The 13,377-nt window shown below is 42.6% G+C and overlaps 1 protein-coding gene across 1 annotated transcript; it reads left to right on the plus strand.

Annotated features, from left to right (window-relative positions):
• The first annotated feature begins 170 nt into the window (after positions 1–170).
• Anks4b (ankyrin repeat and sterile alpha motif domain containing 4B) lies at positions 171–10,288 on the plus strand. The gene is made up of 2 exons (XM_005405050.2): positions 171–503; positions 7,984–10,288. The coding sequence occupies exons 1-2, from the start codon at positions 340–342 to the stop codon at positions 9,065–9,067; spliced, it is 1,248 nt and encodes a 415-aa protein (XP_005405107.1). The 5' UTR covers positions 171–339; the 3' UTR covers positions 9,068–10,288.
• Positions 10,289–13,377: the final 3,089 nt, after the last annotated feature.

Here is a 13,377-nt window from a genome sequence, read left to right on the forward strand (position 1 = left end):
GTTCTAAATTTTATAGAAATTGTACTTCATATTCTGGGCCTAGTTGGCCAGCATTCCATTCAAAACCTGTTCAAAGGACAGCAGAACTTAAGTGTGCCTCAAAATACTCGAGATGAACATCTCAGGCTTTACTATCCAGTGTGCTGTCTATTTCAGGAGGAAAGGCCCGAGTTCAGTGCCGCGAACCTTGCTGGCTGCCTGCCAAGGAGAGAGGCTGGGGTGAGCTTTGCCTGGGAGTGACACTCCTTGTCACTGATTAACCAGCTCCACAGGAAGGTTGCTCTGCCAGCCTGCTTCTCTGCCTGGAGAGAGATATCCGGTCAAGCTTTGGTAGAAAAAATGTCCACTCGCTACCACCAGGCTGCTAGTGACAGCTACCTGGAACTTCTGAAAGAGGCTACCACGCGAGACCTGAATCTTTCTGATGAGGATGGCATGACCCCCACTCTGCTCGCCGCCTACCATGGCAACCTGCAAGCCCTGGAAATAATCTGCAGCCGGGGGTAAGTTGAACCTGCTGGTTCCTGTTAGAGGCGGCATTGATGTGGGAGTTCACAGGCAGCAGTGAGGCAGGGAAGGCTGTGCAGACACTTTGCCCTCTTCATAAACTGTCTGCATGTTTGGCTTTTAGGAGAAAGATAAATGTGTGCTAGAGGCGCTTTCTCTTAGAGAACTGGCACCGTGAGAGTGGCTCATCCCTAACCCACACAGAGAGAAGAGGCCCTTTATTCTAAGGCATTGTTATCTCTCTTGGCTAGGGAAGAATATTTTAATTCCATGTGCTTAAAAGTCTTGCCCATGAAGTTTAAGTACTTGACTCTTCAAAGTTTTTGCCCTTCCTTAGGACAAATTATGGGTTTTCACTTTTCCATCTACACTATTAAAATTCTGTAGTCTTTTATTAGGATTCAAGTCCGCAATTCTTGATTAGAATGGTTGGCTGTCCAAGCTACAGAAGGAACCTCCAGCGCTTCTTAACACCTTTTCCTGTCGGTCAGCACTCGCGTAATCCCACACACAGCCCACGCCCTCCCTGGCTTTTAAGACAGTGCTGGACAGCTTTCTCCTGCCTGCTCTGGCTGTTACAGGTGGGCTGGGGTGCGGAAAACCGTGACTCAAGTAAGAAAACGTGAATGAGTGAGCCAAGTGAATTCAAGTCAGACTCATCTAGTGTCTGATATATCACAGTCCCTCCTTCGTCTTCTTCTTTGCTAGCCACTGGCGACACTGATCAACAACCTGTCATGGCAGTCAGATTTGAGAGGGGAAAATAAGCTATCTAATACATTCTATAAATGAGAAGTCGAGGGCACTAAATAAATAGCACAGACGCTGTCCCGGCCTCAGGGTGAGAGGAGGCTTTTCCTGAGGAGAAAGTAGTTAAGTTGGGATCGGTAGGATGGCATCGAAACAGTGAGGAGTGGACCAGGAAAGGTGGAAGGAAGCAAGTTTCCTCTAAGAGTGCGCGCCGTGCACTCTAGGCTCTGAAGAAGCTGCGTGTGGGAGGACATGGCTTGAACAGGGACAGGACGAGAACAAGCAGTGAAGCCGCATCACAGAGAGCCTTGTCAGCTCCGTAGGGAGTTGAGCTTTACCTTAATGGCGGGGAAGCCGTTCCGGTGTTTATCCAGGAGAACCTCAGGTAGGCTCACATTTACAAAAGCAGTAAAACTTGTCTCAGACGCATGCTTGTAACCCAATACTATATATCAAAGCAAATTTTCCTGTAAGATACAGTGGAAACTCCGATGATTAATTCCACATCCCCAAAATGTTCATATAAAATGATTACAATACTGTAGTATAATACAAAACAATAAAGAAAATACAAAATATAAAGAAAAATAAACCAATTAACCTGCAGTTACCTTTGAAAACCTGGTGTGAGGGAGACAAGAGAGAGGAGGGTCACTGTGTAGCACGACTTTCACTGTCACTAGTGCAATCGTTGCTGTCTGTTGGGTCAATGGAATCTCTTTACTTTTCGTGCAGTTTTAACAAGGAACCTATCCAATGACTCTTGCTTTTGCCTCCTTTTGAGGATGTCATGGAAATGTGACACTGCCTTGTCCTTAAGCATATTCATCACTCTCTGCCGTCGCCCTCCTTGAGGGGTGTTTTTCTACAAAATTTTGCACTGTTTCCCACATTTAACACATCTCTCTAATCTCATCTGTAGTGAAAGATTCTGCTTTTTTTGTCCTTCTCCTTCGCAGATGAGATCTCTTCCATAACTTCTTACTGTCGGGTGACAATCACCCTCAATCCCACAGAGAGAAGTGGGGAGAGAGAGGTAGAGAGAGAGAAGCTGGTCTTGAACTTGCTTATGTAGCCCAGGCTAGCCTTGAACTCACAGCAATCCTCCTGTCTCAGCCTCTTGAGATTATAGGCATGTGCCACCTCCCTGGGCTTCATTTATTATTTTAAAGACTTTTATTTGTGTACAATTTATTTTGATTTAAGATCTAAGGTTATGATCTAACTGTGTGTTCTCCACATTTTTAATGGTTTATTCCAACACAGTTTGTTATGTAGTCAATTTTTTCTCCACTAACTTGACAGTATAGCATAATTGCTCATGTAATATCAAAATCTAGCCCATTTATTCATATTGATTAAACACTGGATATGGACCCAAAAATTCTTCTAACAATTCATTTTCTAGTCTTTCTCAACTCCTATTTTCCCACTGATTCTCCTACATCTCAGATTTTATTTCCTTATCCTAAAATCATTAAGATCTGCTGTGTTGAGTTTGCCTGGTAAAGGCTAAAAACAGTCTTGTGAGAGTTTCCAGAAGTCATCTCCCATCTTGACCAGAGACAATCTTTAATTGCTAAGGCGGTTTAATGGGGTTAAAGGGGAATACAAAATTAAATTTTGAATTTAGCTAAATAGTCATTGAAGCGCAAGGTCGTGAGTTCGGTTCCCGGTACTGGAGAAAAACCAAAATAAATAAATAAATAAATAGTCATTGAAGTTCATTCTAGCCTGATAATTTAAGTGTTTATTTCTCATTACCCAAATGAAACAACAGATTCTATGGGGACCACTGATATCAAATTTCTAGCTTTCTTAGAAAGCTGTTTTTCTTTCTTTCTTTTTTTAAATTTAAAGATGAAAAACACTGAATACATGTATTGTCCTACACTGGTGTGTTAGTCATATTTCTGGTACTGGGACAAAATCACAGGCATGCACAATTTAAAGGAAGAATTTATTAAAATGTTTTCATTGATATAATTTGCAATGCGTAAGGATTACGTTCAGTGTGGGCTTTGACACACACATGCACACATACACACACACATATTGTCTCTTGGTCATTTTTATTCTCCCTCCCCCACCCCATGCTCCTCTCTCCCTTCTTCCCCATCTCTACAGAGTCTAGCTCCCTGCATTTTAGAAGAATATGGATCTTTATTTATTTTGCTCTTTACAGTATTTATGGAAGGGCTTATTCTGGCACAGTTTCAGAGGTTGGGGCCGTAGAGGGCTGGCTCCAAGGCAGAGCCAGCGAGGCAGGAGTACATGCACACGCCCCTCTGTTCGTTCAGCTGTTGAGGGATGCAGGTTGGGTGCAGAGTGATTTGATCAGTTGTCTCTTTATGGCATTTAATTTGAATCCAGTCTTTTAACTGATACGTAAAGCTGGGACGAACATCCTTGTTCACAGTCTTTGCTCAAATGTCTGACATTTTCTTAGGATAAATACCTGAAACTAGAATAGTTCATTTAAAAAGGTGCTATGTTTTGAAGGTTCTTGGTACGTAGTGTGCTAGGAAAGTTTTGCTTCTTCAACCAGAGTTCTTTCCTCACACTTCTACTAAAACCAAGTATTAATATTTTAAACCATTGCCAATCTGTTAGGCAAAAGAAAATGGTAATGCATGCTTTGACTCACATTTCTTTGATTATTAGCAAGTCCTAATAATTCTTTTTTATGTAGAAAAGCATTTTTGAAAGAATTGCTTTTTTCTGGGAACATCTTCACAAAAAAATCAAATCAAATTCAAAAGGAAAATTGCAATGGAACAGATGCTTAGAGCAATGTAATTTAAGCAAATGGCCTCGTTAGTGACAATAATACCAGGCCAGCTTTAAAAATTATTGCGCAAAATGCTCTGACCTACCAAAAATGAAAGTATAAATTAGCTTTAAGTCTCCTTAGTTTCTCTTTTGGGGAAAAAGCAATAGGAAAAAATCAACAGTAGCCTGAATTCAGCTCAAGGAAACCATGGAGTACCCACGTGGGACCTGGATCATCAAACGAAGGGTCCAGCTTGCGAGTACCTCGGCGGATGTATGAAATGGTGCCATCAAGAAATGGGAAGGGGAGAAGGACTGAATTTAGGAAGACTCCACGAAGCTTGTCAGCAGGAAATATTTTTAAGTTTTACATCAGTTTGCAAGTTGTCTTTAAATAGAATTCGTACAAGTAGAAATAGCTTACTGCGCTGGGAAACTTCACGAACTATCTTACTGACAGTTTCATGTATGAATTTGGATGTTTGCATTTGAAATTTTCTTTAAAGAAAACCTACCTTTTTGTTCATCTTAGGTTGTCTTCCTGTCCTTACTCCCATCTTAAAAACATCATTTAAATGGGAATATTCTAATATGTTAGGGCTTTATGCACATTGATTTAATCTAGACTTCTCAGTACCCTGTCATTCCCCCTACATTCCTCCCAGTAATTGCTTTTTTAGCTCATCCAATGCAACGATAATTTCAGGCAAATTTAATCAGCATGTTTTTGTTTATGTCTATAGTAACGTCTTGGATGTTTTACAATCCTTCTTTGAAGTCAGTACTTAAGGAGTCATTTGAATATGGTATTTGGTTAAAATAAATAAAAATGTGTTTTGGCGTGAAGTACAGTACTGTGCTCCCCGAAGAGGCACAACCATGCCAAGGTTGAAAGAAGTCTCCTTTGATTCAGAACAATTAAATCAGGCTGGCTGACTAGAGCCTTCTTGGAGGCAGTGCCATAAACTGTGTTATTCGATATTTGCTTTCCTTAGATTCAGTTTCACTTTTCCTTCCTTCTGTTTCTCACATCTCACTCTTTCCCCCAACGCTGTGCTCTGGTCACACGGATGTGTACTTTGCGTTCCCCAAGTATGTCACGTAATGTCACCCATGCGTGTATCTGTTCAGCTGTTCTCTCTGAAAAAGGAAGTTGCCGATGTATGGGCTGGACCTAGTCCGCAATGTGTTTTATTTGGACTTCACCATGTTTTTCTTTTAAATTTGAGTCACTGCTTTAAAAAATTCCATGAAATTCTGGATTTCCAGCTTCATTTCAAATAGAGGCTCTAGAAATATTGTTCCTACTTTTATTCAGCAGAGGATCAGGCACAACTGAGCCTCCGCTGCCCTTTCCAGAAGGAGCACACACTTAACCTTGTTCCTGTTGAAGGAGAACACCTGGCCCCATTCAGTCACTTCCACTTTCCTGCGTGACTTCTTCGGGTTGGTTTAAGATTTCTCTGAGGAGATACAGATGATGAAAGCGAGAAAAACGTTTTCTAATTATTTAATTAGGAAGACGACATAAGTATTTCACAAATTAAGTAAAATTGTAAGTGCTTTAAACCCACAGGAGCTGGAAATTCACCAGGTGAGTATGAGCAAAAACAAATACCTGGAATGAAGGATTATGTGTTTAAAGACAAGGGATATAATAACAAGTAATGTTTATTGAATGCTCACAGTATGCCGAGCACTTTTCTATATACTGACTTATTTAATTCACATGGCAATTCTGGTTACGAATAGGGTTGGGTTTTTTGTGATTGTTGTTTGTTTTTTGCTTTCGGTACTTGAGACTGAACCCAGGTCCTTCACAATGAACTATATCCCCAACCATTTTTTAATTTTTATTTTTAGACAAGTTCTTGCTAAATTGCTATATTTCCCAGGCCAGGCTTGAGCTTGCAGTCATCCTGCCTCAGCCTCCCAAATAACTGGAATTATTGGCATGTATTTTTCTCAATTTAAAATGAAGAAAGGAAGTCGTAGAAAAGTGAAGCTAGAGGACCTGTATCTGGAAAGATGGAAAAACTGAAATGTTTTAATATAAGATTATATTGTTAGACTTACAGACAGGCTTGATCCAAAGTATGCTGCCTGTTACCCTCGGTCAAATCAGTGAAGCTCTCTGAATCTTACTTCTGCCCTAATGATTCTTATCTTTGTTCTCTAGGGGGCAGATTGTGATGCCCGGTGGTGGACAGTGAACGCAAAAATGCTTTGGGACTGAAAGGCAGGAAGCAGCCAGGAGTTCCCGGAGTTACTAGTCTGATTCATTAAATTGTGTTTCTCTGGTCCACTGGGTTACTCTAACCAGGGCAGCTCTTCCCAGCCTGCGCTGGGCCTGTGAATCCCCTTGGTGTCTTGTGAAACTCTAGACTCTGCCTCAGTAAGTCTGTGCTGCAGTCCAGATTTCTGCATTTCCGACACAATCACAGGTGCTGCTGAGGCTGCTGGCCTGGGAACCAAACTCTGAGTAACAAGAAAATACTCAAAGTGGAAAGGTTACACCGCGTTATCAGATCAGCCGCAGGACTCTGGATCTTCTCTTCTGTTAGTGCCTTCTGCTCACCAGCAGTGCTAACCAGGACTTCTCAGGCTTTCTGTCCTGTCTTTGCTGGGGCCTCCCGCAGGGAGCTGGTAGCCTTGGGCAGGATTCTCGTAGGCATTCATTCATTTCCACTAATGAATGGATTTACTGTGCTCCACGCCCGTTTCGGTGCCAGGTGTTATGTCTGTGGCTTCAGTACTACCATCATGTCCTTTTTCCACTTTAGTTAAACTCTTGTAGAATTACTCCTTTATATGGTACTGGAAGTAAGCTGACAGACAAATAGAGGGTTTTCTACCCTTTGTGTGAATAATGGTTGCAGCAGACACTATTTACTACCTACTCAACACCAATTTCTCTCTTTTTTCTTGTTGATGGGACTTGTCTTTCTCCCCCACCTCTTTCTCTCTCTCTCTTTCTTTCTTTCTTTCGGTCAGTTGTTTATCTTCCCACATGTGACTCAGAGAAGGGTAGCAGTGTTGTGCTAGAATCAGCTCTTACTAGCTCCTGAGAAGTTATTGCTAAATTTTCAGGAAGTTTGAGAATCAGTTAAACAACAATTATTAACACAAAAGTATATAAATCTACAACTTAATAAATCATATTTAAAAGGTAGTACTCAGCTGTGTGTGGTGATACATCTCTATAATCTCAACACTGGGAGGCTGAGGCAGGAGGACAGAGAGTTTAAGGCCAGCTTAGCAAGCTTAATGCCAGTCTGGGCTATGTAGGGAAACCCTGTCTCAAAAAAAAAAAAAAAATTAATACTAAAAATGCATTAGTTCCTAATGATTTTACTAAATTTCACTATTGTCTTTGCTCTTACGGTTATGCTTACCCGTTATACGTGTGTGATTTATAACAGCATGCCTCTGCACATCTCTTCCAAACTCTCTGTCCAAGGGTGTCACATTGGTAACTTGAGATCTATCACAATGAGTGTATTTACAGCACAGAAACTGGCACATTCTGTAAATCAGGAATTAGTTTTCTTCCTGAAGGAGCCAGTTCCTAAACATTTGCCAGTGTACTCTTGGGTATTCCTATTCCTAGATGCAAGGAAAAATCAGACATAGTACTCTGCTTCCTTCCCATAAGCCTGTGGGCCAATTCTGGCCAAAGAGAGATGAAATTTGTCCTGCTAGAGAGTTCCTTGGAAAGATTTCCTTACTTCTGAAAAGGAGACATAGGGTAGCGATTTTTTTTCTATGTCCAGCCATCTGGTGTCTGGCTGTGATATATCTAGGTTTACAGCAGCTATCATATGTCAACATCACGGCAGGATAAACATGTTGCACTAACATGCATTTTGTTTACTTTTTAAAATTTTTCTACTTCTTGGACTTTGTGTTCGGAGGAAAACAGTTCATATGCCTCTTTCGTATGTTTTCTTCTAGAGGGGACCCCAACAGATGTGATATCTGGGGAAACACTCCTCTGCACTATGCCGCCTCCAATGGCCATGCCCACTGTGTCACATTCCTGATCAATTTTGGTGCCAACATCTTTGCCCTGGACAATGACTTGAAGTCTCCCCTGGATGCCGCTGCCAGCAGGGAGCAGAGCGAATGTGTTGCCCTCTTAGATAAGGCTGCCACTACCCAGAATGTTGCAAACCCCAAGAAGGTCACCAGGCTCAAAGAGCAGGCTCAGAAGAATGCCAGGAGGCAAATCAAAGAATGTGAAAAGCTCCAGGAGAAGCATCAAAACAAAATGGCCCGAGCCTACAGCAAGGAGGAGTCTGGGACTCTGTCTTCTTTCAAGGGCACCTTCTCCAGGTCATCCGTCTCAAGTGCTTCTGCTTCCAGTACATTCGGATCCCTCTCTAAGGGCATTAAAGACACCTTCAAGATGAAGTTCAAGAAAAACAAAGATACAGCAGAGCAGACGGGGAAGGAAGGCAGAAGTGGGCAGAGGAATGTGATGGAAGTGTTCAGAGAGGAGGAAGCAGAGTCATCAGGAGACTTCAAGGAGAAGCTCACATTCTCAGCAGAGGAAGACGGCGATGTGCAGCATGAATCCATTCTCAACCGCCCGGGTCTAGGAAATATTATTTTTAGGAGGAACAGATTGCTGAGCTCTGAAGATCTCTCAGACAGCAAGAGAGAGCTGGGGTTTAAGATGCCCAGTGAGCTGCTCCAACGACAAGCAACAGCAGAGGCTGAGGAAGCTGAGGCTGATGAGGGAGGGGAAGGTGGCCTTGTAGGTGACCTGCCCTGGGATGAGGACGAGGTGGAGTGGGAGGAAGACGTGGTGGATGCCACTCCCCTGGAAGTGTTCTTGCAGTCCCTGCACCTGGAGGAGTTCCTTCCCATTTTCACGCGAGAGCAGATTGATCTGGAAGCTCTGTTGCTTTGCTCTGATGAGGACCTTCAGAATATCCACATGCAGCTGGGTCCCAGGAAGAAAGTTCTTAATGCCATCAACAAAAGGAAGCAAGTGCTGCATCAGCCTGGGCAGCTGGTGGACACCAGCCTCTGAAGGACAGTGCTGGGTCAACGGGACGAGCCTGCAGCAGCAGGAGATGCTGTGGCCGATGGGAAGCACTCCAGGCTGCACTCCAGGCCATACCCACCCAACGCCAGACACGGGGAGCTCATTCTAGGGCTTTGGAGATGCCCATCTAAGAAAAGGCCCAGACTCTACTCTTGGAAATACCTAGGCCTACCCAAATTAACCACCAGTGAGAAACTCAAGGGGATCCTGGATTAAGCACATGGCATTTCTTTTCAATTATCATTTTGGTATTTTTGAATAAAGAGTCAAATGTACGATAGAAAAGAGAAAGAAATTTTCTTTACTTTTCTAACTTTTGGATGTGAAATGATAATTTCTCATCACACTACCCTACTTTTTGATCCATATAGCCTGGGAATTCTAAATCTAGTTCTTTCCTTAGCTCTATAACTTTCCTTGTCATTGGACATCAAAGTTCTTCATTGACCTGAGGCTTGATGACCAACTTATACGCACCTAATCCTTACATGGATGCCTACATATTTACAAGGGAGAGTGAAGAAAGAAAGAATAGTGCGCCCTTGGTAGACTGAATTGTGTCCCCCTTAAAACTTGTATGTTGTAGCTCTAAGATCCAAACTGTTTTCGGATATAGGTTCATTGAAGGCTAAATGGTGTCATAGATTGGCATCCTCCCATATGACTGATGTCCTCACAAGAAAAGGACGATCTATAAAAGATGTGACCACACACAGAAAAAAGATCACATAAGGACACAGCAAAAGAGTGCTATCTGCAGCCCAAGGAACGAGATCTCAGGAGAAACGGAACCTGCCAACATCTTGATTTTGGACTTTCCGCTGCCAGAGGTGTGAAAAAATACATTTCTGTTGTGTAAGTCACTGTCTACGATGTTTTGTTGTGTCAGCCTGAGCTGACTAAACAGTGCATAAGCAAGAGTGTGGTAAGGGAGAGAAAGAAGGATACAGAAAAAGAAAAATATGACCTATCTGATGACTTTTCTAAGTGTCTCCTGAAACTTTAAAAGAAAAAAATTAATTGTTGGGAAGATTTGCTTGTAAAACTAAATTCTACATCTTTGTGTTTATATGTTTCTTGTATACTGTCGTCTATTACCATCGCTACAAATCCTAATATGTGAAGGTTCATGATATAAATTGGCAAAATTGCTGTTGAAATTTTTTGAAAAGTAGCCCCAAATGCAAACTGAAGCCCTACTTAACAGCTAAGTTTCATTGGCTTTTTTTTTTCTGTCTTTCTGAGACAGGGTCTTGCTATCACCTGGCCTTGAGCTCACTTTGTAGCCTAGGCTGGCCTTGAACTCACAATGATCCTCCTGCCTCAGCCTCCCAAGTGCTGGGATAACAGGCATGCACCACGACGTCTGACTTTTCTCACTGGATTTTTGTAGCCAGAATTACATCAAGTAGAGTCTACCACTGATTATGTGTAATATATAGAAATAGCTGTTTATTTGCAGCAAAACTTGTAATTCACATCCACTTAGGTTACACCTAGAGGCATCATGAAGGATATACTCTTCAGATGATACTACTCAAATCTAATGAACAATTGGCTCATTCTTTGATGGATGCGTTTAGGAAGTTTGTTGGTCATTAAATAAATATATTGCACTAGGGGACAATTATGTTTACAAATGTTGTTTTGTTCAGGAATGAGCTGAAGTTATATTATCGTCAATAACATGCTTGAAAGCTGTTGGTGTACAGATGACACTCAAAAATATTCATAGTCTAAGGCTGCCTCTATTATATGTCATTATTGTAGATGCTAGGATCCTCTCTTCACGAATTTCCCAGAATCTCCCTGAGGTGCTATTTCTACTTCCAGACCAAACTTACATAATAAAGAAATCAGCTGGGTTGGGAGAAATGAGCCTCAACATATGACTCTCACCACTTTTGGAGGGAGAGACTGAGCACCATTTTTGTGCTCTTCCTAGGGGCTCGAAGTCTCCTACTGTTTAGAGAATTAATAAGTGAGGGGCTCTCCCAACTTCTTAGCACTGAAGATATAACCGCTTCACCATGCAGCATTGTTATAAAGAAGGGTTATACCATACTTTAAAAGGTTATAAATTGTCCTGGAATTCCAGATCTTTCAACCTAAGCCCCCTCAAGGGGTCTAAGAGAAAACCCTAGGGCAATAAAGAGGCAAAGACATTATGGGCCAGTATAAGTTTCAAATACTCACTGATCTCAGACCTCCATCCCTTAAACTAGATGCTCCCAGAGGCTCAGTCCAGTGGTATGTGATCCTCGCCCGAACACCTGCTTTTTCCTCTGCTGCTTAGCCTGATATAAAAGTTAACAAGCGAGACAAACCACCAGGAACATTTCACCGAAGAGAAGAGATTGAGAAGACACAGGGAGGTAAACGGTGCTTATACTTCAGGCCGTCATGTAAATACAGGTCAGTTACACACTCATGACCCTACCCGAGTCACAAGCCAGATGGTTTGTTTGGGCTCTAGATCCAAAGCCCAAGTCTTAGCTGACATCTCCCCTCAAATGTTCCAAACCCAGTGTGCCCAGAATTAAACACATTTTCTCCCAAATCAAGTTCTTAACATGAGTAGTTTTGCCCATGGACACCTGGCAGTGTCTGGAGATGTTTTTGATTGTGGCAAGTTGGGTGGGAGAGCTCCCGATGTCAGGTGAATAGAAACGATGCACGTTAAACGTCGTACGATGTGTACGGCAGGCCTCCACAACAATGACTCCTCCACACCGAAGGCTGGCAGTGCTGAGGCTGAACACCACCAAACCAGGTCAAAGTCTCTGCTTTTGACGAAAGGGAAGTATAACCCAACACTTCTTTTCTTTACCTTCATCACCCAACTCCTTCTTATGTCCTAAACCTAAATTCTCTTCTAGGTCTGCAAGACCACTGCTTATTTCATCCCCCCACTTCGCTCACTGAACTCAGAGTCTCCTGTCTATCTCTAACTTGTTCTCTGTAGTGCTGACTGAGTGATCTTTCTAATATGCAAACCCTCTGTTGGCATTTTCTGCCTCCTCATTGCTTTTTGGGCTCTTGCCATCACACATAAAACTCTTAGTAAAAAAGAATAGGGCTCTACTCTATTTTCATTTTCTATTCTATTTTCTACCCATAATCCACCTGGCAGGGCCTCTTTACACTACATGAAAATGAGAGCCTTCGGTCTCATTTCTGACCTTTCCTTTGTCCCCTCATTATAACCACACCAAGGTTTTTTTTTAGCTTCCAGACTATCATGCCTCTCTTATACCTGAGCTTTATTCACCGCCAGCCCTCTCCCTGGAAAACCCTTTCTACATGCAGCCAGCCCCACGGAGATTCACCTTCTCTCTTAACCCTAGATTGGTTGGTTCTCACCCTATCTTGCAGACTGCTTTCCGTTTGTCCCTCTGGAACTTTTCTCTGCTGTGTTCCATCCCGCTCTTTCCAGGTGGGTGTCCTCTGTAGGATGCAGAGTTCTTTTGCTCTGGGACTTCTGCTTGGGTTTAGCCAGTGGGAGGTACCAATAGGAGACCAGGAGGTGAAAGATGCGTTTCACTTTCACTTTCCAGGTGGGTGACCTCTGCCAGACTGGAGCTGTGGGCTTAGATTAAGGAAGCTACTGCCCTGCATGGAGGAAATAGATGAATAAATACCCCAAGCTGGCAGCCCTCAGCTGCTGAATTCCATCGATTGCGTCTTCAAGTTATCAGCGGTAGCAGCTTCCTGCTATTGTCAGTCCTCGGGGACATCTTGCTAAACAGACCTCATTAACCTTTCACTCCTCCCTGTCCAGCGTGGAGTGTATTTACTGCTGGGGCTCTGTACCATCTGTTCCTGTAATACCCAGAGTACTGCACTGTGATTATTTTCTCTCACAGGTCTTCTGGACTGTGTGTTCTTTAGAGGGTGAGGGCGATTTGTGTTCTCTTGTCTTAGTAGCCTCGTCTAGAGTAACTGTAGGGGCTCTTGAGGGAAGAACGAAAGAAGAAATACATGAATAAATACCGTGGTGCCTAGGTTCAGAAACTTAATTTGTTTTATGATTTTGGAAAAGATGGCCATGTTTGTTTGTGTGGGAAAGGTGGTTGTGTTTGTTACCCAATGCAGAATGTGCAAGCAAAAACAGAAATCTGCCAAATGTCTGTTTGTGAACCAAATTGTTTGCAACCAAAAGCATTTGTGAACCAAGGCACCACTGTATTGCATCAGCATACACACTTCTCTTATGTCCCATAGGACTATGGCCATTAAGATCACCAGGAAGATTCCACAGTCACTTGAGATGTGCAGAACTAGGTCACGTGGGT

This window comes from Chinchilla lanigera, unplaced genomic scaffold (assembly GCF_000276665.1).
Source record: "Chinchilla lanigera isolate Chin_1 unplaced genomic scaffold, ChiLan1.0 scaffold00092, whole genome shotgun sequence".
In the NCBI taxonomy this organism is placed as follows: Eukaryota; Metazoa; Chordata; class Mammalia; order Rodentia; family Chinchillidae; genus Chinchilla; species Chinchilla lanigera.

Coding starts and splice junctions, on each gene's coding strand:
- Anks4b (XM_005405050.2), top strand. CDS start 340: ATGTCCACTCGCTACCACCAGGCTGCTAGTGACAGCTACCTGGAACTT. Junction 504..7,983: donor GAAATAATCTGCAGCCGGGG/GTAAGTTGAACC, acceptor GTTTTCTTCTAG/AGGGGACCCCAACAGATGTG.